This window comes from Bactrocera dorsalis, chromosome 4, assembly GCF_023373825.1.
Source record: "Bactrocera dorsalis isolate Fly_Bdor chromosome 4, ASM2337382v1, whole genome shotgun sequence".
NCBI classification, from domain to species: domain Eukaryota; kingdom Metazoa; phylum Arthropoda; class Insecta; order Diptera; family Tephritidae; genus Bactrocera; species Bactrocera dorsalis.
Genome location: NC_064306.1, coordinates 74,315,788 through 74,343,695, shown reverse-complemented (window position 1 = coordinate 74,343,695; position 27,908 = coordinate 74,315,788). Strand labels below are relative to the sequence as shown.

The window sequence follows — 27,908 nt, the reverse complement described above, 5'->3', positions numbered from 1 at the left end:
AAAAACTCGCTCAAAGAACTATCATCATTTTGTCCACCTATTGCTACTTTCGAAGTATTTGCCACTGCAATTAATGTTGTCAAAAATACCACTGTTGTCATCTACACTTTCTCCACCTGACGGGAACTGCATGAGATTAGTATTTAAACCGTCAAGACTTAATGACGGAGATGACTGAATGCTACTAACACTTATTTGGTCATCATATAAGTCAATGTTAATAATTGTATTATGTTCACTAGCTCTTCCGGTAAAATAAGTGTCCAAACTATTTGAACTCGGGTTAGTATTATTCGTTAGATCTGAAACTTCGAATAAATTTTCGTTGGTATTTGTGCTAAGTAGCTTATAATCAGGGGTTTTAATGTAGTCTAACATATTTCCCTTCTCCTTTTTATCATCGTGTTTATTTGTTTCTTCTTGGTTATGATACGGTAATTTTTTCTCAACTCCGATGAGGTTTAAATTTTTGGCACTTAAACTTTTACTTTGCTCGACGATATCAATATTGTTCTCAATAATTGCAGTTGCTAATGTAGCGTTGACAGCGCCTAAACCTAAAAGAAAAAAATTAAATTTATTTATTAATATACTTAATATACAAACATATACATATGTGTTATATGTGTTGTTATTAATAATCTTGCATGACTTTTAGACGGACTTTAGTTATATACTAATTTTCAAATCATCAATGATTTTCAAAAACTAATCCTCTAACCACCGTAGTGGTTGTGACTTAAAAAAAATTGGAATTTTATTATTTGAAATATAGACAAGTCCACAAATTGTCCAATTTAATTGCTAATATTGAAAATATACAGTGAATCAAAAAAAATTAGGCACACCATATACTTAAATATTTATTTAAAAATTACAGGTTTCCCTTTGAATCTACAAATGTAATAAAAATCAAAAAAGTTTAGGCATCGTATTGAAAATATTGTTTTGAATCCGATTTGTTTAAGTATAATACTTTGCTAAACCTTCTTTGGCCCAAATAACTGTTTCTAAACGTCGACGCTTCCAACTGGGTTAGGTGTTTGCCCATTCTGTATCTATGGCATCTTTAGGTGAATCCTTTGATGTTATATGGTGAGTAGGTATTTTTTTTTTCTCCAGTAGATGTCAAATAAGCTCTACAGGGTTAGTGTTTGGGGATTGCGGAGGTGTTTTTACTTGCTTACAATGGTAGATAGATAAGCCATTCTTGCACATGATATGACGCATGCTTTCGTTCATTGTCTTGTTGAAACAGGAAAGACTGCCCACTCAAGCCCAACTTTCCAACGCTTGGAGCTAAATTTTCCTTTAAGATTTTCAAATATGAATGCTTATCCATTTTATCATTAATAAAAACGAAATTTCCCACACCAGATGCTGCAATGCATCCCCAAACCATTACGTTACCGCCGCATGTTCCACAGTCTTAAGTACATTATTATCGTGGAACTGGCTCATAAAACTAGCTTTGTGTAAAGTGTTACGTACAGTTTGGGGCTCAAAGTTTTTTTTAAAGTTATGTTGCATCTGTTGACACAGCTTTAATGCTGAAATCTTCGGATTCTGAGTCACTGCAGTTATTACAGCTCGTTCCTGACGTGGTGTGAGTTTTTTGGGCGTCCTCATCTGTGAAACAATGAGGTTTCAATGGTACGTTGTCTACAAGTTCTCAACGCATAATCATAATCAAATAATGTATCAACATATAAAATATGTGTTAAGTAAAAAAAAGTAAGCAATAAGAAAAATCTATAACATACTATTTGTTATTGTTTTCTTGAAATATCGGACCCATACTTCCGTCCATCTTTCGGGTCAAATGGATTCCTTAAGAAGTCTGATAATACATATGGATTAAAATTCGCCGTATGCCATAGGTTCAAGAAATGAAATAAAAACATTGCATTTCTATTTTTTTGGAGGGATATTCATTTGAAGAAGTAGAAGAACTTACAAAATAATAAAAATGGTACACATCAAATCCAAGGCTAGAGCAACAGAAGTAGTTATTGTTACTAAAGAACAACTTATCACCAAAACCGCTCAATCACTTGCTTGAACTTGTCTAGTTTTTAAATAGATTTAAGATTATATAACTTATTATTAGACTTAAAAAAGCATATCCAATAAATAAAAAAATAAATATTGTCTTATTATACTTAAATTTATAAAATTGGTGAAAAGTACATGGTCAATGGAGCTATTGGGCGTTATCGTACTTTCTTAATTTTAATTTCCTTTGACGTTATGATTTAGTTGAAGAATGCGAATTTAGGAACGAAACGACGATAACAACGACAACTAGAAAACGACAATTAAACCCTGTAGTACTGGAAGTGACGATTGGTAAGTGCTTCAAGCATCGCATTTGTTGTCATTATTTTTTGGAAAGGGCATAGAAGAAATTGAAAAAAACTTCGGTTGCTGTTTGGTTACGCGGCTTCAGTGCACCGAATTTAATTTACAAAAACAATAGTTTGTTTTATTTTGTTTTTAGCGTTTTCGCAATGCTCAAGTGCAGCTGTGTTTGCCGGTTGACGGGAGAAGTGGGGCAAGCGCAATTTTATTAAGAACACATAATATTCTTATATTATATTATAACAAGCGACTGTTATGCAATAAGTGAAGGAAAATATGTTGGACAGCCTAGAGAGGAAATCTAAGCAACTGGAGCTTTTTTAACCCCGGTAACACAGCTGAAACAAATTAAATATTAAATCTCACAATCCAAGTGTGGTGATACTATCGGATGCGTTGAGAAAATAGTTTTCGAACTTACCGAAGAAGTTCGTTCCTCACGGGGTAAGTGTGTTATTTATTATTTAATTTCAGTCAATTGAAGGATTTATATTTTCTGCTGAAACGAAAATGGCCCTCGATAATTGGACGTTGTCGTCCATGATAATCACACTCTATGAGGTATGAGTATGTCTTAATGATAATACTGAACGTGTATACATATGTATGTATCAGAGAGCTGCAACGATCACAATTTTTTCAATCATACCCGATCATTGACTCAGATTTTTTGTGACGCAAAACTTTGCTTCAACAAAAATGAATGATCGTAAGCGAGCGTGCTCAAAGCGAACATTCAGTTCCAATCACTGTTGCTTGTTTCGTCATGATTTTTCTCGATCGAAAGCCTTGTGTGAGCAGCAAAAAATGTTCGAGAATGCTGCTTGCAATTCGATCGATCACAATCATACCGTTTGGTTATACCGGGTGGTTCCTGCCAGCAGCGCAGTCGCTGAGCGTTCTTTTTCTTTAGCTGGAAATATTATAACTGAAAAAAGAAATAGGCTCGGACCATGTGCAGTTGAAAGCTTATTTTTTTTAAATTCATTTTATAAAAGTTTTAGCGATTAAGATTGAAACCAGAAAATAAACCTTTTTTAATTTTAAGTTTTTGTGGATCTCAATGAAGAAGTGATTAAAATTAGAAATTTGTTTTTCCTAAGCATTACCTTTGTTTATTAATTTTAAGCATTAATTGAATTTTAGTTTTAGGCGTTAAAAATGAAGAAATATATGCAGTAATGTTTTGGTTAATTTTATGCATCGCAACTTGTTTCCGTTAAAACACACAAATATGTACATACAAATTATGCACATACATACATACATATTCGCAGGGCAATTCTCGATCTGATTGGTTCAATCACAATCAATTCAAACGCACAGTTGATCGATGTCGGAGTTTTCGTGCATCGTTGGACTTGATCGTCTTTTTCTGAACAATCATTTCCAATCATCATACCGGAACCAACCAATCAGTTCCAATCAGTAAGCAGAGCAATCAAATCAACTGATCGAACTCCTTCGTTTTGAGCACGAAACTCGATCGAACAATTTTGTAGCGAACCGCTGTGCTGAGTTTGACCGTTTTGAGCGTGGCTGATCAAACCGGATCGATCATACTCAATGCAGGTCTCTGATATGTATGTACAAGGTGCAAGTAAACAGGAATTTAAAAAAGAACGATGTTTTGGAGATGTTCAATTCCATTCCCATGAATTTAAATGATGATTTCAGCTGATTTTTGATGAATTCACGCACAGCTTCGATGGAAATTCCGGTGATCACGGATTTTGATTGGCCCACATGTTGATCGTCATTTATGTCCTCACGACCACTTTGAAAACGTTGAAACCACTCGTGCACTCTGCTACGGGAGAGGCAATCATTGTCAAAAACTTGTTTCATCAATTGAAACGTTTCGGTAAAGGTTTTACCAATTTTAAAACAAAACAAGAAAAAACGCTAACTTCGGCTGCACCGAAGCTATATACCTTTCACAGGTGCATTTCTTTTAGTAACTATTTGTATGGAATCAATATGCTACAGTAATCCGATTTGAACAATTTTTTCGGAGATTATGTTATTACATTAAGCAGTAATCTAAGTCAAATTTTGTGAAGATACCACGTCAAATGCCAAAGTTTTCCATACAAGTATTTGATTCCGATCATTCATTTTGTATGGCAGCTATATGCTATAGTTAACCGATCTCAACAATTTCTTCGGAGACTACATTATTATCTTAGAAAATAACCTGTGCCAACTTTTGTGAAGATACATTGTCAAATGTGAAAGTTTTCCATACAAGAATGTGATTCCGATCGTTCAGTTTGTATGGCAGCTATAGAGCAGCTTCTTGAAGAGAAAATGACGTTTACAAAATTTCAAAACAATATCTTAAAAACTGAGGGACTAAAGTAAAGCATACTCCTTCAGTGTTGGTTTGGAGCTGAATTTTAGACGAAAGACTCTGCCCAATTCACTTCGTTATAGGTACGATACACTCTGACCAATACACAAACATATACATATGTAACTGTTTTGGGAAATGTGTTTTTTTGCCATATTTGAAAATGCCAAAGTATCCGACAAGAGACAGCATGTTTATGCAAGATGCTGCTCCTTGCCATAGCTCCTATAGTTGGCTTGAATCGCGTTAATTCGTGTAATTTGGATGTGCTACTATGGTAAGGAAATTTCTCCAACTTAAAACCAATTGAAATTTTTGGGCATATCTAAAAACGCAAGGTCTACAAATGAAAAAATACAACAATTGGAGGTATCAAAGAAAACATCAAGGACATATGTATGTATGAGAGAATGATGTTGATTTGCATGTGTACAAAAATAAAAAAATGCATTAGAAGTATACCTGAACCGCGGCTGTATTAGCAAGTAAGAGTAGAATTGCCAAATATGAAATATACATAAGTAGTTGTAATTATGGTGCACTTATAAGTAAAATTAACTTTATAACAAAATGTATTACCATATAATTTCTTTTTTTTAACGGCAAATTATTATTTGGATATATGTATATGTATGTATACTTGCGTTTATGAATGGAAATGTTTTTGTAAATTGAGCATAATTTTTGTAGTCAGCATTTCGTTTTTTCTGAAGGTTAGTCGAAATGAAAAATTTGAGGAATGCATATATGTACAAATGTAAACGTTTATTTGTAAGCATGTTAGCTATTTGTCAACTTTATGATAACAGAAATCTTGTATTCTTCTTCTTCTTAATTGGCGTAGACATTGACATAGTTCAGCGAAATCTTGTATTCAGGTAATTAAAAACAAGTAAGAAAGAACTAAGTTCTGGTGAGACCGATCATTTCATACTCTTGCATCTTAAAGAAATCAAAGCCAGGGAAATACCTTACGATGTAAATGTCAACCAGAGGATCAGAATCTAAGCAATTTGCTATATACATCATATACTACACTGACCGACATAGCGTATGAGTTGGGGAAGTATCGACCCGACATTATCCATTAACTATTATCATCCATTAAGGCACAATCACCAATCATAAGGGGCAAAGTCAATCGGATGTTCGAAAATCCTGGTTATGGTTATATGGAGCTACGAATAAGTCAAGTTTTCGAACAATTGTATATATTTTAGACACAGTGATATACTGTTATGAGTAATACATGTTCTGTAATTTTCATAGAAAACTCAAATATTGGCCGATATATCCAGCATAGTCACATGGAAGTTTGAAAATATTTATAATAAGTATATAGGGGCTGAGAGATGTATTGCCTCGACTCAAGTCATTTTTGATACACAGAATTATAATTGTCAGGAAAGGATGAATGTCAACTGCATATCTCACCCTTTAATTAATTATTACTGCAAAATAGTATTCCGTTATATTAATTACTTCTTGATTTGTGTACTGGAAAGTAAAAGAATCAAGTGGAATTTGAAATCGTGCTAAATGGGAAGTAGACGTGGTTGTCAGATTTCGCCCGTTTTCACCCTACGTAATTAGTTATTGATTTATTGCGCTTTTAGTAGTTTTGAACCGTACCATTATATGGTGAGTGAGCTTGGGTTAGCAATTTCATTCATTTTCACACTCTCGGTAGTAGTTCTTATAATATTCGAGTTTAGAAAATTTGGTGGTTGTAGCTTTAGTGGTTTAGGACATATGTACTTTAAACTTATTAGAGGGCAGAGTCAAAAATTTTTTACGCATAGGTGTCCCTCCCTATTGTGAAACACTGTGTCAAATGGCAGTTTTATATCTTAATTAAGTCCTTAGTTATGGCAGATTATAGTTTTCGGTTAATGACGTTTTGTAGGCATGGCAGTGGTCCGATTACGAACTCGTAATTTTTTTGTACTAAGGAACCTGCTGTTCAAGTTTCATCAAGATATCTCAATTTTTACTCAAGTTACAGCTTGCACGGACGGACAGGCAGACCGTCACACGGATTTCAACTTTTCTCGTCATCCCGATCATTTATATATATAAACCTATATCTATCTGGTTTAGTTTCAGGCGATACGTACAACCGTTAGGTGAACAAAACTATAATACTCTGTAGCAACAGGTCGCAAGAGTATAAAAATATTGTTTGGGTTTTCATTTAGCTTCATTTGCTAAGTCTTCTTAACCGGTTTTCGGTTCTTGAAAAATATATTCGCGAATGATTGCCTATGGTGGTTTCAATACAGATTGTAAGAGACATATCTCAAACTGGAGAGAAGTATGTGCTTTTTCGAAAATGTAGTAAATACTGGGTACTCTGCGCAGTTTGCGCATATAATATTATGCTGCCCGATACCTTTGCATGCTGGGAACTGGGCATTTGAAAGTTTGCATTTGGAAATATAAAAATATGCGGAATGTAAATATTTCTTATTAATATACTTACAGACGAGTTAGATAGCAAAAGTGATCTATTTTAATTAGAAAGGTACAAAAAGAGAATAATCTTGAAAAGAAAAATTAAAATATACACCAACCTCCAACATATGGTACATTCAAAATTTAGATGTGTTATCTTTAGCTTTTATAATCCTATTCGCTGATAAGTAGTAGACTGGAGCATAATAGAGCAGTTTTGAGAATTAGAGAATTTGAAACTAAAAGAAAAAACGTTAACTTCTGTCTCACCGTGGGTTTAATACTCTTCACAGGTGCATTTGTATAACATAAAAGGGTGAAAAAACGGATGTTTATTGTATTTTGATCGATCAGTTTGAAGGGTCACTGTATTCTATAGCAGTCCGACTCCGTCAAATGAGCATCTTCTGAAGGAGATAAGGTTATGTCCAAAATTTCTTATTTATTGCTTATATACAAGCAGACAGATAATGCTAAATCGACTCAGTTCATCACGCTATTCATTTATATATACAGTTGTGTTCATGGAAATAATAGTGCAACAGCTTCTTATAAAGATCTTGCCCAATATATTTTGACTTGCCAAGTCAACAAGAGTAATTTTTGGAGGAATAGACATTTTAAATTATAAAAACGAAAAAATCCTGTTACATTTCTTTGCATTGCATTAGGGGGATAAATGAACAAATTATTAGATGGTTGTGATAAATAAATCTATTTAAGTGATTCACAAATTTTCTGATGAAATTTTTTTGAAATCCCAGTGCTCTTTCAATTTTGGTGGGTAAAGAAGAAATTGTTCTATTGGGAAGCAATAATTGATAATACAGCTAAGGAAACAGCATAGAACCTACAGGGAATCGAAGTTATAAGGGACACAGCTCCACAATGATATACAATACTTTCAAAAACAATGATAAAATAGAGAATCATGGGGGAAAAATGTAAAAAAAATCAATATTATAGGACAAACGATATACGATATTTAAAAGTCTTAACATACTCAACAATAAAAAAAACAAATTAATAAATTGTCGCTTACTACTCTTACAAATTGTAGGAGGCTATTTGTAATCAATTTGAAAACAATAAGTTCCCCGAAAGTAACTCTTTTGACAAAGATACATGTGGCTGCAAGAATAAAGTTAGCAAAAGAACATTTCAATTTGCCATCTTCAAAATAACAGAATGTGGACTAATGAAATTGCTTCTTTTAGCAGGAGCAGATTCTAGAAAGTGTGTCGGTCTACTATTAAACACATAATATCATTCCAGGTGCACTACCAAAATTTTTAAAAATGGTGGTCTGAGCATTATGTTATGGGCTTGCTTTTCGTACTATGGTATCAGTCCTACATATTTCATATATACTGGGAAATGTCTATAATAAGGACGATTGAACTGGATAACGACCCAAAACATACGAGCAAACTAACTAAGGAGTTTGCATCAAAAAGGATCGAAGTAATGTTCTGACCAACGCAGGCACTGGAAAAGAATCCAATCGAAAATGTTCAGCTTAGACTGGTGATCAAAGAGGCATGGGCGCGAATCCTTAAAAGGGGAGGCGAGGTCCGGATCTAATAGATCCCATGTAACCTCGGTATATGGACTTAATAAAAAATAAAGACTTTACAATCAAATATTAGTGAATATAATATATACAACTTTAATTCTTAACTAAATTTTTTCAGTTTTTCTTTCAACAAAATGGGCACTACTATTTTCGTGAACAAATTTATATTTTAATTAATTTTTTTAATAAATCTTGTTATACAAAACACAAATATATTGAAAAGAAAAGCTGTGCATATATGTACGTAGAAATATAAAAAAAAAAAACACTTTTTAAAGTTATTGAATTAATTTTTTGCATTTTTAATTTGATTTTCCGTTGTATGATTGGAACCCACCGTCACTACTATTTCCATAAACACAGCTGTATATTCTCTCTGGATGCTACAAATTTCAAGGAAAACTTCGTATATCCTGTTCAGAATATAAAGACCCACATTATCTTCACCAATTCATGAAACATTTCGCCATAAAAAACACAATTGTTAGAGACATTAATGTTAGAATTTGTCAGTATATTGCATTAAAATTAGTATATCTCAACTCACACTGTTACCAATATGAACAGAAACTTTATATATGTATGTAAGTATAAAAGTACATACACTGCTGGTCAATAGGTTAGACGCACGTTTACTTGCATTACAATTGTTTAAATATTTATAATTTTAATGATGATTGAAAAAAAGTTGAAACGCAAAAACATGGATAAATTAATGATAATTTAAATATAATCGAATATTTATTCAAACTTAACAAACTTGTGTTTTTCAAACAATTTCTTAAAGCTACTCAAAAAAAAGGTGTTTTTCTTGGTCATTAGAATAGACGCACATAAGCTTTTAAATTTTTTATAAAAGAATTTTTTTTTAACTTAAATTTTTAGTTCGTAAACTATTTGATTTATTAGAAATAAAAAAATAATAATTTCAGTAATGAGTACTTTCTTCTTTGTTAGTAATAACTTCATATATCCGATTATTCATGGAATGATACAGGGAATCTATGTAGCCCAAGGAAATCTCCCTTCAAGGATCTTTAAAAGCTACAGTTAATGTTTCCTTATCTCCGTGTTGCTTTTCTCCTTCGTATACCCCTTCCGTGTTAGCCAACCCCACACATTTTCAATTCTGTTAAGATCTGGAGAATATGAGGCCAGGCCCATGATATTTACGTTTTGACTCGAAATAAACGACTTTACTACGCGGGTATTATGAATGGGAGCATTGTCTTGCTGAAAAATCCAAGGAATTGGTCCAAAGAGATCTCTTAATTGTGGAAATACGGACTACAACAATGTTTCAAAGCGAGGGCCGTTCATCTTCTGATCAATAAAAACCAAGTCAACCGTTCCATAAAACGTGATGTCACCCCACACCATGACTCCACCTTCTCGGCTGTGGTGGCGACTTAAATATAACTCATCTTTCCGCAAATCGTGATTATAGTATTGAATATTTTTCTCCGGCAATTTCCTTAATCCTAGCTGCAGACTTAGTCGAATTTGAAGCAATTCTAACAATTTTGCGTACTGATTGTTCAGATAGGGCTTTCTATTTTCCTTTAAAGTTTTTTCCATATTCCTCTGGATCCTTTAAATATCTATCAATGGTTCTGGAGCTGCGTTTTATCTATTTGGCGATGTTTCGACTGGATAGTCCTCGGGAGTGAAAAAAGTATACTTTTTCACGTTCCAATAAGCTCAGAATAGTAGCTTTTCCCATTATTACTTTAAATGTAGCTCGAAAACAATTTATTTGTTTATTTTTAGTACTTTCTTAATAAAAAAAACTTCATTTGTTTACGCAAGACAAAGAAATGTAAAGTGCGTCTATTTCAATGACCAACTGCAAGCGCACGTGATTGCCATAGACATTTCTGGAATCTTCGAATGTACAGTTATTTTTTCGCAAATCAACCAATTATGAGCAAATATTTTTCGGACAAGATTCGAACTTTGATAAGAAAAGCATTTTAGACAATAAGAGCAAGCATGATTATAAATATAACAATTTATTTAAAAAAAAAAACGTTGGTGCGTCTAACCTAAGACCAACAGTGTATCTCTAAATATATATTTATAAAAATATATATATTTATAAAAATATATATATTTATAAAAATATATATATTTATAAAAATATATATATTTATATATGTATATGTAATTTATGATAATATATTATAAAATAAATTTTATTAGTTTAGGTAAATTCCCTGGTTCTTCTTTCCCTCCCAAGCTGCCTGACATGAATCCAATTACCATATATGTCAAAATATGCTTTCATGTACGCAAAGAGTGAAATAAAAATTTAATTTAATACATACCTTCAATGGTTGCTTTCATATATATTTAATTAAATAATGTTTACTATATGTTATTTTATTTTTGATTAAATAAAATCAGTTTGATATTACAGCGGATTAATCTATTTACAATTGCATTCTAAAATATATAAGTATCTTTAAAAAACTAGTGTGTCCGAATCAATGCCAATTAAAGTGAATGCACATATCACCGGATTATAGCGTACGTTATAAAAATTAATATTATCGTTAACTGAACTGTAACGAAGGTTGATAGAGGATGTTTGAGAAGCGATTGAGAATGAAATCAATATTGGCAAAATTAATGTCTTCAAAATTTGTTAATACTTCCCGCTAATCTTCTATGTTTTGTGCATTGAATATGAATATTTATCTAAATCAGATTGTTCAATTTCAACGTTGGTGAAATTTAAAAAAATCCGGAAAATATCCACAGTAACGGATTAGGCAAAATTTACTAAATGGCAGTAACGGGTTTTTTCTGTGTTTACTTGAATGGAAACTTATTACGATAAGCATTAATTTTATATTTATTTTACGGCTCGGTGATTTGCATACATTTGTATGCATTCCCAAAGATGATTGAAAGTATTTGAATATTATTCATAACAACGAACATGCCTATCAAGAACTGAATTAACCAGATAACTATTTGTTTTAGAATACCGTTTGTATATTACTGGTTACAGCTGTACTAAAAATTCATCACTCACCATCATTGTCATTATAGCAAGCATTATATATATAGAATGTAATAACTACACACAAAATACAAAACAAACCGAAGACTAATTCTTATCTCTTGCGTCGCTTAGTTTTCTTCTTTGTTGTACATGACGGTGGAACTACATTTATATTAGTTAAAGTTGTTTGCATTTCAGATGTGTTCATTCCGAGGACTGGTAGATCTTGATCGGAACTATCTTTCCTATTCTCTATTTCCAAATTACTCTCTTCAGCAGACGATGTAGACGATGACGTTGCAGCATCAATCGCAGCCATAAGATTAATTTTATGTTCTAGTCTCTTTGTTTTCAGTTTCATGGGAACATTAATAGTTGCAGTATTCGCTGGTAAAATGAAACCATTGTCATCTGAAGTAGTAGCAGGAACGGGCCCTTCACTATCGGTTGTTGTATTTGGAGATGCAGGTGTAATGATGTTGTCAATTAGCTTTTGATCATCTTTGTTGTTCGATCCAGAAAAAGTAGAGGATTTATTTTTATTAATAATTGCTACAGTTTCTGAATCAGATTTTATTTTTGTAATTAACGGGCGTAATTCATCATCATCTTCGAAAGTGATTTCTTCCTTTTGCTTTTTAGTTTCTGCTTGTTGTCTTTTTCGCTTTTGCTTTTTACTTAACTTTTTCTCTTCGATAACAAGAATTTCCTCTGAAGTGGATGAATTTGCCGAACTTACAGATTTGTCATTCGTTGTTCCAGTATTGGTAGTATTAGTTTCTTGAGAACTGTGTTCCAAACTTAAATATTGATCTTCGCCATCGTTGAGTAACTTATAATCTGGTGATGTTAAATCTCCCATCTCCGAATTGATTGTTACTTGATATTCTTTTGACAATTTCTCTTCGTCGCAGATACTATCATCTTCACAGTGCAACGATCCACATAAAGCGAAAATTAAATTTTGTTGGCTAAGGGCTTTTGGAAGTGAGAGTACTTTCCCATCTTGTCTCGGATTTTCCTGTAACGGGCTATCAAAATTAATCAAACTTAATTGTTCTGACAGATTATCTTTAGCCTTTGCAGATGATTTATTTTCTTTTTCCATTAAAATTGAACAGTATGGATAAATATCAATGTTTTCTAATGCGGGCAAAGGCGGTAATGATTCCAGTGGTTGCAGTGAGGAAAATCCATCGAATGACCATTTGCTGTCACTATTATTTTGACCCTTTAATTTAACATCAATTTTCTGTTTTTCCATGGATTTTAGTTGCTTAGATGAATCAGACAATTTAATTTCACTATTTTCTGTGATGTTTGCCTTACTCTTAGTATTCTTCTTCATATTACCGCCTAATCCAGTGCATGAATTGTCAATAGGTTTCGAAAGTGTAGATAAATCGGAAAGAATATTGCCTTTTTTATCTGTATTGCTCTCTTTAATTTTAACAGGTTTTTTAGTTTTACCAATTGTCCCCAAACTTGGGAAGTTATCGCTTGATTGCACTTTAGATTTTAGTTGGTTGTCGCTACTTACAGTCTGCCATACTGAATTATTTGATTTTGAAATTAGTGGACTTTCACTAATTTCAGAGTTTGACTGGATAAATGCCAATTTTTCCTTTCCGATATCTGAATGACCGGCAATTCCGTCATTTTTTGATATTTCATTATCAGATTTCTTTTTTAATGAGTTTTTTTCCTTTTTTGTAAGATTAACAGTTACGTTTTGTTCAATTATTTTATTACAACATATACTAGCATCATCGTGAGCTTCATTTACTTTGTCAGCTGTATTTTCAATGACTTTACTGGCACTTGTAATTGTATCTTTCTTCTCATGTGATTTGCTTGTACTGGCAGCCTCTATTCCAATTTCTGGTTTTAACTCGATCTCTTTACTTAATTTATCGCATTTAATATTGTTTTTAGACAATGTTTTAATATTATTGCTATTGTTTGCGGGTTCCCCGATTGGAGTATTTACTTTTGAAGTATCTGCACATACAGTTGATTTTATAAAATTAGTGAACGGTACCTTCTTATTTTCATTAATCTCGATTGAAACGTTGTCTGATAAAGTTTGATTAAGTTGTGCGTTATCCTTTAGAAAATTTATTTTTTTCGAGTTATTTTTTGTATCAGGTGATGTTAGGCCCTTACTATTTGTTTCACTTTCAATTTGAGATAAATGACCTTTAACAAGTTCTCTATCTTTTAAAATTTTATTTCGAGTCTTCTCAATAGGTAAAGGTGTCATTCGTTTAAATTCTATGACATCTTCCTTAACTGATGATAAGCTTTTTAGGTTTTTTTTCGTTTCGATTGTGTTCGTATTGCCACATAAATTTCCGCTGTTCACGTTGTTTCCATGGACCAGTTCCACCATGTGTCCAATTTCAGAGCTCACGTGTTGCTGAATGTTCCCAGCTTCAGTGATTAGAACAGCAGTTGTTGGCTTATCACTTTCTGTTGAGCATAAATCTAATTTCTTCACATTTTGATATTTTATTCTTCCACTTTTTTGGTTCCTCTCCTTTCTGCTTAACTCGGCATCTACTTCTTTTGCTATGACTGGCACTATAAGTTTATTTTTTATTAACTCAGGTGGTTTACAGAATTCTTCACTTTCTATAGTTTTTCCCGCTGTTTGATTAATATTATCGTCACATAATATCGCCACAACGGGACGAAACAAAGACTCATCACAATTTTCGTGTATAATACTCTCTTCGGCAGCTAATTGCGATACCACTTCATCCAGAATGTCTCTTTTTACGTCAGTTGAAATGCCTGAAAAAACTGTTGTTACCGTCCCCAGAGGATTAACTACTTTTTCTACTGAAGGTGTAGACGATTTTGGAATCTCAAAAGTTTTCTTATTTTCATCACAACAGAGCTGAACTCTTTTACATTGGTCGGAATCGACATCAGAAACCAAATTCCAAGTACCCATTGCAGTCAGTGTTTCTGACGTCGAGGTGAGAGAGGGGGGATATGAAACCATGGCTTTCAGGCTGTTATCAGAATCGTCTTCACCAATGTCAGGATCTGCGCGGGCATCGTAGAATGGGACATTATCAGACGAAGCAACCCCAGACGCTAATCGACCTTCAATAAAAATACAGAGAAAGAGAAGAAAACAAAAGATATTGTGAGAAAGAAGCATTAACAAAAAGCCAAAAGCATTTTTCTTTGTAAATGAATGTTCGCAGTGCTGTGGAATCTATTCATATTTAGGCCCGTTATCCCTTATTAAATCAAACTAATCGTCATATCAAAAAAGTAACCTTAGTGTCTCAATGCTCCGAGAAAAAGCAAATAAATTGCAGCAAAAGTAGTTACGAAATAGTTCATTTAAATTTGGTAAGCTGCTGTGCAACTATAAAACTTAACAAAAGCAAAGCAATGCAACATAAAACATTGTAACTTAACGTAATGAGAAACAAAAGCATTTTACAATATTGTTTCAACCAAACTAATTGATTATTCATATGAAGATGTATTGTAAATGATAATGTAAGCAGTTGTTACAAAACTAATTTTTTATAAAATCAAGTAATCCATGCTGAATTATTTAAGGCAATATCCGCTTTATATTTAAAATAAATCAGAATTGTCCACTTCTTTTGGAAATAATTGTTTCTTAATTACCAATACCTGCCTTTGGCTTTTTCTAAATCTATTCTTCTCTCGTCTTCTCTTTCAATGTTTTTTTATATATCAATGCGTTCCCAACATCTTCAATATTTTAAAATAAAAAATGTGAATTTAATGAAGAGCATACTGATCATTAAGTCGAATTCTATCAGCAATCAAGAAATATAAGCAATCAAATGAAAGTATGAATACATATATAGCATGTAAAATCACAGTTACTTTCATAGTCCTTTTCTCAATTATTCAAAAATGTATTTTTAATCCCTGAATTTCGTCTGATTTGTATGAGTTTGATTCGGGAATTTACATTATTGATACAGTTCAATTATATTAGTTGATGCAGTAGGATAATTCAATTAACTTTCAGTACTAATAATTATACATACGTGTAAATACATTATTAAAAAGCGAAATAATACCTTTCGGCGTATAATTATGTTTTAGTTATATTTAAAGTTTAGGAGTAACCCATTTTCATATTAAATAGGAATATATTACAACATTGACGATAGCAGATATTTTATAACACACAAATGAATAGAATAATAAATTTTCATTATCAGAAACAATTCTTATCACAGCATCTACTTTTATCCTTTTACTATTAAATGTCTCATAGTACAAAATGTTAAACTCGTTATATTATATAAGACTCTACTTTAAATATTGAGTATAGTAACCTCATTTCTATTTTTTTAACACTCATATTTCAATATGATATACTATATGTGTATAAAAAAATTTATTTCTTTATCTAATATCTTCACATAAGAAATTATCATCCGTTGGAGTGAAACACTAAGTATAAAACAAAACAAATAAAACCAAAGACGCCACGAAATAGGAAAAACTTCTCATAACATCTAAAAAGATGTATAAATAAATTGCGCATTAATATAATGCTTTCTCTTAAACAGATCACAGTAATGACATTCTACACATATAATACATATATGAAAGTGAACAAGGGATCAAGACGAAATTTACAAAAAGTTTGTGGTGTAATTATTGCGCAACTGATATAATGATCTTCGTTATAATTGTACATTGGCAACCTTAACCCTAGACGTGCTTTGTTAGTCGATTCGACTAACAATCATCGTCGTTTGCAAAAAGCAGCAAAATAACGGTGACCGTCCAGGGTTAAATCAGTAGTTGGGAAGAACGGAATAAAATATCGGAAACATGCACCACCGCCCCTACTAACAAAACTTTGCATTTACTTACATGTACTTTTTCGATCATCCGACACAGATGGTGATTCGCGCATAGCATCGGCCAAGTCCTCCTTTAATCGAGAATCACCATGCGCCATTGCAAAATCTGAATCCAAATGCTCGTGGCGAAAACGATCCATCAGTTTTGGACTTTGTTCTACACTACCTAAAATTAAAAAGTAACTTATCCAAAAATTTAATTTCGAATTTTGTAATATGTACTTACTATATGAACCCGATTCAATGAGGACCGGCAAAGAGCATCGAGCTGCAGCCGTTACTGGCATACTTAGTGGATGTGAACGAATAGCCGATGCGGAATTTGTGGACTTTGTTACCCCTATTTCAACAGCCTCAACATCAACATGGTTCAGATTGGAGCTAAATTAGAAATTGCTTACATTATTCGCTTCGCTGATTTTGGTTTGATATCAATTACTAATACTAACCCGCTAGGAGTGTTATACGTTTTGAATACACATTGAGGCCCCATCCAAAGACGGCGGTGTGGACCGGCGTGTGTAATAATTTCTACTTGAGATACCCAACTCTCATTTTTTTCCTCCAATTCATCATATTGACGTATGCTGTCTAACAAACATAAATTTCTATCCTTTATAAGCCAATTATCATTTTCCAACGGAGGTGCCAACTCATGAGATCCATCCCTTCGCCTACCGAGATTCCATTGTGCTTTAGCTTCCACTTCTAATTCAATTGGCGTATCATCACAAATTTTATCTTTGGCAATATCTATATCATATTAAATATCAAAACATATTAGATATTACATAATTTTTATGTTTGTAAACAGATTTTTTTTATTACTTGATGCAAGTTTAGTGTCCAAATCGTATTGTATAAGAGCACCGTGGCCAGCCATTACGAAAAGTGAATCAACAGATTTACGCTGCATACGATGTGATGCTTCTCGAGTGACATTTGGTGGTTCAAGTAACCAAGATCGCGATTTCGCAAAAATTGCACACACGCTCAAAGGTTTTCCGTTATCATCAGATAGGGAAGAATGCCTTTGTCGTTGAGAAGCAGCTGTTATGCTACTACTACCTACACCAATTTTACCCGGCATAACAAGTCCTGCAGACCCAGGAGGTGATCCGAGTGCAAACGGTTGTCGTAGTTGAGCTAAAGCTTGCACAATTGTGGGACGCGGAAATGGTGGTAGAGTTGTATTATGGTAAGGTTGCAAGGATTGCATAAAAGTGGTACTTTCTGAATGTGATATTGGAGAATTTGAACGGCCTTCTACAGATAAGCCCGCTGAGCGATGAAATCGTGACAACTTATTAACAACATGTAAAGATGTATGTGTCCGCACTCCCATTTGACCACCATAAGGTGTAATTGGAAATACATGAGTAGTTCCTCTTAATGTCGACACCGCTACCCAACGTGAATCTAGTGAAAATGTAATGTTTTGGACCTTTGCACTAGTGTCGCCCCTATGTAATACATATAAATGATGTACCGCTGAAAGGCTAGGGCTTGCGGGATGTGGCTGTATACGGAAAACGTGAAAATCATGACCGCGACGATCGGCGGTAAGTAATAGCATGCCTGAATTATCAAACTCCATTGCAACAATAGCTTCTGCGTGAGCGACAAAATGTGCAATAATGGGCTCCTCATTAGCACCGCCAGTAGCAGATGTCATTGAGGTGGGGCTGTAATCTTTAATAGTCTTCTGAAAAAAGAAGAAAAAAAGTAAAATTACAATACACAATTACTATAAACAACTTGTATATAATGTTAACCTCTATATCCATTATCGTAACAATCCCAGATTGTTTAGCTTCAACACCAGTAATGGAATCGAAACTACTATTTTTTGATATACTGCCACTACTTGACGTTCCTGTCAAACCTGCTGCTACCTGTTCACCAAGCTCTCGCAACCCTTTTCCAAACGACTTTGCAGCATTTAATACAGTTGCTGTGTAACTGGCTACACCCTCACCATCCCAGCCTCCACCGCTACGCTTTGAGGGAATCAGCCTTTGCTCAGCATAAGCTAGCCAGCGTTGACCAAGAGCAACAGGATTTGGATTGATCCTTCAAAGGTAACAATTCATATTCATTAATTTTATTATTTAATTACAATGATATACAATGCATCGCATCTTACTTACCCAGGACTTGGATAACATGTAGTTATTGAAAGCCGATCTTCCAAAGTACGGGCATCGAAAACAGCTATACGTTCATGAAATACAATAACAATGGAAGAACGATTGGCAAGTACGTCCAAAATTACGTTTTTAAATTTAATCGTCTTCACTTGCTTTCCAGTTTTAAGTGAAACAAAATTTATTGTACAGAACTGAAGCTGTGAAGAAGCCGTACTACTGTCCACTAATGCAATAATAGGGCGTTTTTCAGCATATATATCTATCGATTCATCAGCACGTCCATGTTCATTCGCGGATCGTACTAAGGTCGGCGTTGGTAGGACTCGTAATGTTGACACAACACCATGGCGCCATGATAGCACTTCAATAGCCTCCCCGTTAGCAGGTATAGCCCATACTTGAACGCCAAGACCGTATCCTAATAGTAGAAGCAATGGTGGAGCTGCACTTCCCTCCATTTCCCAGTCTATACCGAAACATGGATCACTTATATCAGCAGCCGTCTCAAACCGTGCCCAAATAATTGTATCTTTGGGCTCAGTATGTGACTGCTGTGCCACTAGTGTAACATCGCTGATGAACCCAAACGCAGAGTCTAAAATTGAACGATCGCTTACAACTTGGGGAGGCACAACTGCAGGTGCGGCTATGCCACGCGATTGCCGCCGTGGTGAATCTGCAGACATCTTCCACTTAAAATTCTCAGGAAATCAGTGCTAAAAGCAGCACTATACTCCAAGGGAGCTATTTATGCAATTATAATCCAGTAATCACTTATTTTCTGAATGCAATATTGCTATTTCTGAAAAACAATACGATACAATTTTATTATTTCATAAATATACATTTATGTATCTTAAGTACACCCAACTATTTTTTACACGGTTTCTTTTCACACGGTTTTTCAAGTGTTTTTGAAGTCACACGGTTAAAAAAAAAAGTTGTAAGAAAAATTTAATCTAGTACAGTTTCAAAATCACTGTCTTGTAGTTATGTTTGTTTTTACCACACTTAGCACCATTGCTGAAATGAACATATGTACATAGTAGTGACTGGGAAATCCCTTTATTCGATAACTCTTACCTACACATTTTGTTCGCATGATATTTACATTGCTGAAATATCCATTTTCCAGTGATGATACCGACTTTAGTCCAGTTCGTCGCAAACAATTGCGCTTGTTATCAAGTAGTGACGAATAGTTATGTAGCTATGTAAATATTTTTTTCTTTATTTATAATTTTTCTGTTCTTAATTCTGGATTAACAGATTTCTTTTGTTTTTTGCTTAATCTACCAATTTTTCAGCTGCATGAATTATATATTTTAAGTTTTAATGCTCAATAAAATGCCATATAAATATACAATTTGTATGCATATCTGAAATTTTATAGTTTTCAACATTTTTTACGCGGTTTTTCGAAGTAAATATAGTTCTTTATTTCATCTTCCACGGTTTTCAGATGACATGGAACGTATCCCCCATTTTACTATAGGAAACGCCTCATTTTTACACGGTTTTCTGAGGAACGTATCTATCGTGTAAAAAAAAGAGTTGGGTGTATTAACATAAAACAAATTGCATATGATTTCAATAAAAAAAATAGGAAGATTAAAAAAAAAGCTTCCATAGCGCGATAGCGAATGACGTCAAAAATGTTCTCTCTAAATTGAAACTAGATATCTTTAAAACTCTTCTTTTGAGAGTGGAAGTCGGCATAAGATTTGGTATAATAACGAAATTCATTACATTTAGTATAATAATGTTTCATATACCGATTTTTCCAGTAGGGATAATATGAGTTCTAAGTGTCCTTTTGGCCATTTTTAATTTGTCATTATCTGTGATTTTTGTTTCATTGTATTCAGTAATGTTTACAATTTCATCATGGAAATATATACACAAGAACAAAGTTTACAAATTATTAAATTTTATTAGAAAAATAATTGTTCTCCATTTGTAACTTTTCGTTTCGTCGAATTGTTGAAAATTGTAAGCGTATATTTTCTTTACATAATTTCTAAATTCCAAAAGGACAAGGACCGCTCGAAGAAAATATTGCTGCCGTCCAAAAAAGTGTTGCTTGCTGAAGATCACAATTTGTCGATTTCAAGACGTTCTCAAGAATTGGGACTGTCTCAAACCACATCCTGGCGGATTTTGGAAAAAGCTTTGGACTTGCATCACTATAATATTGTTCTCATTAGGGAACTGAAGCCATTGGAATACACTTCAAAACTATAGCGATTTTTTTAAGAAAATCAGCGATGAAGCTCATTTTCATTCAGTGGTACGGTAAATATACACAACAGTCGTTTCATGTGCGAAGAAAGTCATCTAAATTTACAGTTTGGTGTGACTTTTGGTCTGGTGGAATCATCGATCCATCTTCTTTCGAAATGAAGCTGGTGATAACCAACTTTTTATGGCGCAATTTGAAAAAGTTGATCTTGATAGCCTCTGGTTCCAACAAGATAGGGCTACGAGCAACACAGTGCGAGCAACAACCGAATTATTGCGAAAGAAGTTTGCAGATGTGTAATGAAGAAGTTTGCAGATGGCAGTAAATGACCTCCAAAAGGTTGTGATTTGACGTCATTAGACCATTTCTTGTGGGGTATTTTATCTCAGGAATGTTAGACGTCAAATTTGGTCGTGTAGATCCCGAGATATAGAGTTTCCACCAAATTTGGGCGGTGATCCGATATTACAATGTCGTTAGGGACATACATAAAGTCGAAGAAATAGTATACTTTCTTCATAAACAGAATGAGAAAAGGTAAATTTATAGAAACTTTTAAATTTATACGCTTCAATAAAAAACAACAATGCGAAAGATTACAAACAGATAAGTTTTCACTGATATCCGATGTAAGGGGTAACCTATGAGTATGAGAGTACAGTACAGCACAACATTATAGAAAAATATCAATTATAATCTGTCTTTGAAGTAACATATTAATTGTATTAAAAGTTAGCTAGAAACTCAATAAAAGGAAAGAAGAGGTGATTCAGATTTTCCTTGTACAAAGTAATACAAAAATAAATTAACAAACAAAGCAATATAGTGAACATATTATTAACATTATGTTAACATATCCCAAGAAACTCTTGGTAATTCGGTAGAATATCTTTGACTTAAGGGGGGAGCTAAGAATATGTCCCCAAAGTTATAGATGGGAATTCAAAATATTGTCGATTATAGAAGAGAAATAGTGGATGTATGGGCGCTTGGGCAGAAAATGAAAACTTTGACGCGCGATTTCTCGGTTTTTCATTTTTACGATTTTTCTTAATTGGCGAGAAGGATAAAAAAAAAACAAAACGTCGTATGGAATTGGGGCAAAGTTTATTATCTTTAGAATTCTACACATTGTTTTGGAATTTACTTAGTTTAACTAGAAGAAAAGTTATTGGCAAATATGAATCTCTTTGAAGTTTTGGGTCGGCTTTAGTATACGATCCCACGATTTCAGGGTTAAAAGTGGTATGGTTAGATAGATCTGATGCTCCAGATTAAGAAAATATATAATTGTTGCCGCCGCAAACTTATAGTTTTCGAGATATTTGCATTTAAAGTTGAAAATTTTGCAAATTTTATCTTGCAATTTCTCGATTTCTAGTAATTATTTATTTCATATTATGCACTTTTTATGCACTTATCATTACATTGTTTCTACATATTTATTTTTTAGTATTTATTTAGTTATTTGCTTAAAATAAGCATTTTATATTTTACACAAATTTCATTACATGCACAATAACAAAAGTATTCCGTGTTGACAGATAATAAGTGTTGCCATAATTACACATTTATCAAACGAATAAAAATGAATCAAAATGAATAAAAAATAAGATTATACCCCAAATACATAAATCATTGCCCCTTTTCTTCATACATCATAATTTTTGATCGGGCAGGCCACCAACGCAAAAAGGAGCTTTACTCAAAAAAAAAATCCGACACACCCCGATGTTGGATCGGCCAGGGTTATTTTTTTTGAAGCGCGGCCGAAGGCCGCCATCGCAAAAAGGAGTTTTACTCAAAAAAAAAATCCGTCACACCCCGGCGTTGGATCGTCCAGTGTTATTTTTTTTGAAGCGCGGCCGAAGGCCGCCAACGCAAAAAGGAGCTTTACTCAAAAAAAATCCGACACACCCCGGTGTTGGATCGGCCAGGGTTATATTTTTGAAGCGCGGCCGAAGGCCGCCAACGCAAAAAGGACTTTTACTCAAAAAAAACCTGACACGCCCCGGTGTTGGATCGGCCAGGATTATTTTTTTTGAAGCGCGGCCGAAGGCCACCAACGCAAAAAGGAGTTTTACTCAAAAAAAAATCCGACACACCCCGGTGTTGGATCGTCCAGTTATTTTTATTTAAGCGCGGCCGAAGGCCGCCAACGCAAAAAGGACTTTTACTCAAAAAAAAACCTGACACACCCCGGTGTTGGATCGGCCAAGGTTATTTTTTTTGAAGCGCGGCCGAAGGCCGCCAACGCAAAAAGGAGTTTTACTCAAAAAAAATCCGACACGCCCCGGTGTTGGATCGGCCAGGATTATTTTTTTTGAAGCGCGGCCGAAGGCCGCCAACGCAAAAAGGACTTTTACTCAAAAAAAACCTGACACGCCCCGGTGTTGGATCGGCCAGGATTATTTTTTTTTAAGCGCGGCCGAAGGCCGCCAACGCAAAAAGGACTTTTACTCAAAAAAAAACCTGACACACCCCGGTGTTGGATCGGCCAGGGTTATTTTTTTTGAGCGCGGCCGAAGGCCGCCAACGCAAAAAGGACTTTTACTCAAAAAAAAACCTGACACACCCCGGTGTTGGATCGGCCAGGGTTATTTTTTTTGAGCGCGGCCGAAGGCCGCCAATACAGAAAGAAGTGGGACGCGAATGGACTAATGTTTACCCTGTTTTACCTTTGTTGTGTTGCAAATAATCATTATGATCCTTTTATTAAATTATTAGATTAAACATACTTATACGCCTTAAAACTTTTCTTATTACAATGGAAAATTTATTTCAGATGGTATTTGTTTTCTGCGTTTGAGTTTTTATATCCATTCTTATTCCTTTGATAAATGTGTAATTATGGCAACACTTAATATCTGTAAACACGGAATACTTTTGTTATTGTGCATGGAATGAAAATTGTGTAAAATATAAAATGCTTATTTTAAGCAAATAACTAAATAATTACTAAAAAATAAATATATAGAAACAATGTAATGAAGTATAAGTGCATAATATGAAATAAATAATTACTAGAAATCGAGAAATTGCAAGATAAAATTTGCAAAATTTTCAACTTTAAATGCAAATATCTCGAAAACTATAAGTTTGCGGCGGCAACAATCATATATTTTCTTAATCTGGAGCATCAGCCCTATTCAACCATATCACTTTTAACCCTGAAATCGTGGGATCGTATACTAAAGTTTCCCCGAAGTTTTTGTTTCTGATAGAAACTGCGAAAATTTATACCCCCTTAAATCTGGTCTAGGATTTTGAAAAAATCGATTTTAAAGTTTAAACTTTCAAAAATATGACCATGGAAGGATTTTTCAAAATTCGACTTATTTTCGAAGATACAGCCGATTTTGTGACGCGGCGTCCGTGCTCACTAGAATTGTCGCCTAAACTTTAAACGCGTTTTTCTCGAAACTACTTTTATTGAGTTGGTTGACATGATATCTCAAGTTCTACTGAACCGATTCCTTTGAAATTTGATATATATCTTCTTTATACAATGCTCTATCGTGTCTTGGTTTTCCAAAAACTTTGACTCGAAGTATTTTTAAAAATTCGAAAAGGTGGAAAAAATCGTAAAATTTTTTCTTTTTTTCAATTCGACGCTATTTTGTTTTTGAAAATGGTCAACCCGATAACGACATCCTTACTAATGAAGAATCTTCTTGTTTTTTGTGTCTACAAGGGTTGAAATCATACCATGTATATTATTAAAATGTCAATAAAAAAAAAAAAAAAAAAAAGCAAATGAAAAAATGGATTTTTTTTATCTTAGTTTAAAAAATGCCTAAAATTCATGCGTCTAGACCAGAATACCCCCTTAATCAATTATTTCTTTCCCTGCAAAAAAAACAAACTCGATTTTTTAAGGCCTCTAAAGCAGACTCCCTTCTTAACATATTAACATCAAACGAAATTTGAAAATATGCTTATACATACATATGTATGTATGTAAGTAAAATGCAAAATATGTAACGTATGAACAAAAAATTTGAAATTGAGTGTTTCATTGATTACGACCCACTACTTACAAATTACATATGTACATATAAGTACATATGTATGTATGTATCTACAACATTTTAAGGTTCTACTATCAGATATAACCCAGTTTTTACCAATATTTAAATTTTGTTTAACTCATGTTCCATTTTATAACGTGTTTCATTCTTTCTCCTGTAAATTTCCGAAAATGTGCGTATTTTACATGTTTGGTGACGATATATAATACGCAGGGTAAATAAGTACACTTGATCTTCTTTTTGCACTTACTTTTTACACGATTTTTTTCTGCACTCCCTATTTACCTTTTTTATGCCTGTTTTTTATTTTAATTCAATATTTTTTTGCAATAAAATCAAAATCCTATACGTAAATATAGATATGATTCAATTTAAAACATTTTATTGTAATACGAGGTATCTTTATCTATTCGAATAAGTATTCAAATAAAGGTCTAAAGTGAGACAGTATCAGCGTTCAATGTTTTGATGCTCATCGACGACGGACCATACAAATATTGTTAACGATAATTTGAAGTTAGTGTTTCTTTTCAAAATACGACTTCATTTATTCAACCACTGTATCAGGGGATCATTGCTGCAGCGATTAATGGTGGATTTTTTTAAAACATAAACATGTTATATACAATATTTACATAAATGTGATATTTAATATTACTTTTTTTGTCATTCCAAGAATACTTTTTGATTGTTCCTTTTATCAATAATACATATATGTATAAATCTGCAATATTTTAATTGTTTTCTCACTGTTCGAATAGATAGATTTTTTGTGAAATGGTATTTTTTTAATTGACCCTGATAGTGAATTTGTATGAAAAAAAAAATATTTTTTGGAAGTTATTTTTTGCACTGTAATTTACTGCCCCAGTTAACCGTGCAAAAAATGGATCAAGTGTAAAAAACAACATAACTTTTGTATACGCTGCATACTTCAATTTTTCCTTCAACTTCGAAAAATAAGTCTTATATTTTAGATTGGCCAAAAGGTTTTTATATGTGAGTATATACATACATATATACAATATGTATGTATCAAACTAGACAAATTGTTTAGTCCACTCATTTATTTATACCATGTGAACTTAGTACCGTAGTAAATAAAAAATTAGTCTGCTTTAGCTTTAATATAATTTTATACAAACGTTTTTTTACTATTTTTCAGTTGGGTCTAAAGAAACTTTTGTTTACCACACAATTCTAACTGCGACATTGTTTTAATATATTTAGTTTTCTCTACCATAAAGTTAGAGATCACTCACCTTATGAAATTAGTCAATATATTGGTTTGGAATTCCAACTGATTTTAATACTTTTATCAAGAAATGAAAAAATCAAAATGTCTCGTATTTGTTTGCGTTTAACTCAGATGTTGTGCACAAACAAAGAAAAATTACGAAATCGAATATTTCTTGCTCTATCCGCTGGTCGTCATTTCCTTTGTTTGTATTTGATTCTCTTCTCTACTCCTAGATGAAGCAGTAAGCACTTTCGAATTCGTTTCGAATTTGATATGGCCAGAATATATTTTCACTTTTTATTTAAAATTACTATATTTTTTATTCCCGAGTTAATGGAAAACACCTATGTATATTGCTTTAAGATAATCGTTGGTTAATAAATAAGCTATGCTATATAAATATGATCATACATTTAGATTCTTTATTTGCTTTGAGGGACATACTTGCAATGAATAATGCAAAATAGTGGAGATTTATTATATATGCAATTTGAAATACTAAAAATTCTTTATTTAAAAACATTTTTAAAAAAGTTTGTTATACAATTTATTTCTTTTCTTCACTTTCCCAAATCGTATTTTCATTCTCCATAAATTAATTTTTAAAGTATGTCAATATTTTATCTGGTAGCACATATAATAACGAAAAACATAAAAGCATAGAGCAAAAAACAAATGAAGTTAAAAAACGAAAAAACATAATATTAATAATACTCAAAAAGTTATGACGCAGTAAAGTACGACTGACTGCAATCAAATTAACTCTTGTCAATGTATTTTCAGCCAAATTAATTACCTCTTCACTGCAAATAGTTTTCTGCTTTCACTTTTATAAATTAACACAATAGCAATGTGTACTGTTTGAGTTTGTTTGGTACAACTAAATTGACGGAATATTGTTATTATATTCTATTCAACTCACAAAAAATAAGTAACCTTATATACATATACATTATATATGTATATACCAAAAAGCTGTTTATGCGCCGCGTGTACACAAGCATTTATTATTGCCAACTAGCTTTGGAATTTTATTGCCACATGAAATTTTTATCATAGGCAATATGAATGCATTTAAGAACATCTAAATGCATTAACAATTTTCATAGTTCATTGTGCTTTGTTGTTGTGTTTACGCTCTCTATTGGCCAACTATCAACTAAAGGTTAAATCTATGTTATACCAGAAATTTACCAAGGCCGAATTCAGAAAACGATCTGAAACTTATTTACGTACAAATCTCTCAAGGGTAATTCGCCCCCTTGTTATCTGGATCATGAATAGAAAAAATTGAGGAACGTGGCTGCAGATGACGTAGCGGTATCTTGAATACCGGGTCTAAGGTATCTCAGGGTTATAACTAATATGGCCGCTGAAAAAAGGGCGCGGAAGGAATCGATTGCTCTTTGCCACTATAAAGCAGTTATTGTCGAAAGATGGGGTCTCTCACCAAATGATGACATTTGATAAACATTTGAGGGGATTCAACTGTAGACTATGAACAACTAAAACTACAGTAATTAATACAGTATATAGCGTTTAAAATAGATTTGAGATGAGTTTACAGTACGCTGTCGATACATGAAATATCCATTAGTACTGCTAAAAAGA

General features: G+C 33.2%; 1 protein-coding gene across 3 annotated transcripts; it reads right to left on the bottom strand.

Moving 5' to 3' along the window:
- Positions 1-11,105: 11,105 nt before the first annotated feature.
- LOC105228302 (uncharacterized) lies at positions 11,106-27,251 on the bottom strand. 3 transcript variants are annotated; one of them, XM_011208080.4, is made up of 8 exons: positions 27,094-27,251; positions 18,785-19,586; positions 18,410-18,707; positions 17,463-18,339; positions 17,084-17,387; positions 16,861-17,015; positions 16,645-16,800; positions 11,106-14,868 (listed from the first exon to the last, which is right to left on the bottom strand). In XM_011208080.4, exons 2-8 carry the CDS (start codon positions 19,468-19,470, stop codon positions 11,867-11,869), a joined length of 5,478 nt encoding a protein of 1,825 aa, XP_011206382.2. In that variant the 5' UTR covers positions 19,471-19,586; positions 27,094-27,251; the 3' UTR covers positions 11,106-11,866. The 3 variants fall into 3 exon arrangements, with proteins under 3 accessions (XP_011206382.2, XP_049311357.1, XP_011206383.2); XM_049455400.1 differs by lacking the exon at positions 27,094-27,251 and adding an exon at positions 26,320-26,786 and having other exon boundaries at positions 17,463-18,336; XM_011208081.4 differs by lacking the exon at positions 27,094-27,251 and adding an exon at positions 26,320-26,780.
- Between the last annotated feature and the right edge of the window lie 657 nt (positions 27,252-27,908).

Excerpts from the sequence above, each read along its gene's own strand:
- LOC105228302 (XM_011208080.4), bottom strand. The coding sequence starts at position 19,470 with ATGTCTGCAGATTCACCACGGCGGCAATCGCGTGGCATAGCCGCACCT. Across the intron at positions 17,388-17,462 it reads GGACACTAAACTTGCATCAA|ATATTGCCAAAGATAAAATT; the intron begins GTAATAAAAAAA and ends AATATGATATAG. Across the intron at positions 17,016-17,083 it reads ACGTATAACACTCCTAGCGG|CTCCAATCTGAACCATGTTG; the intron begins GTTAGTATTAGT and ends TTTCTAATTTAG.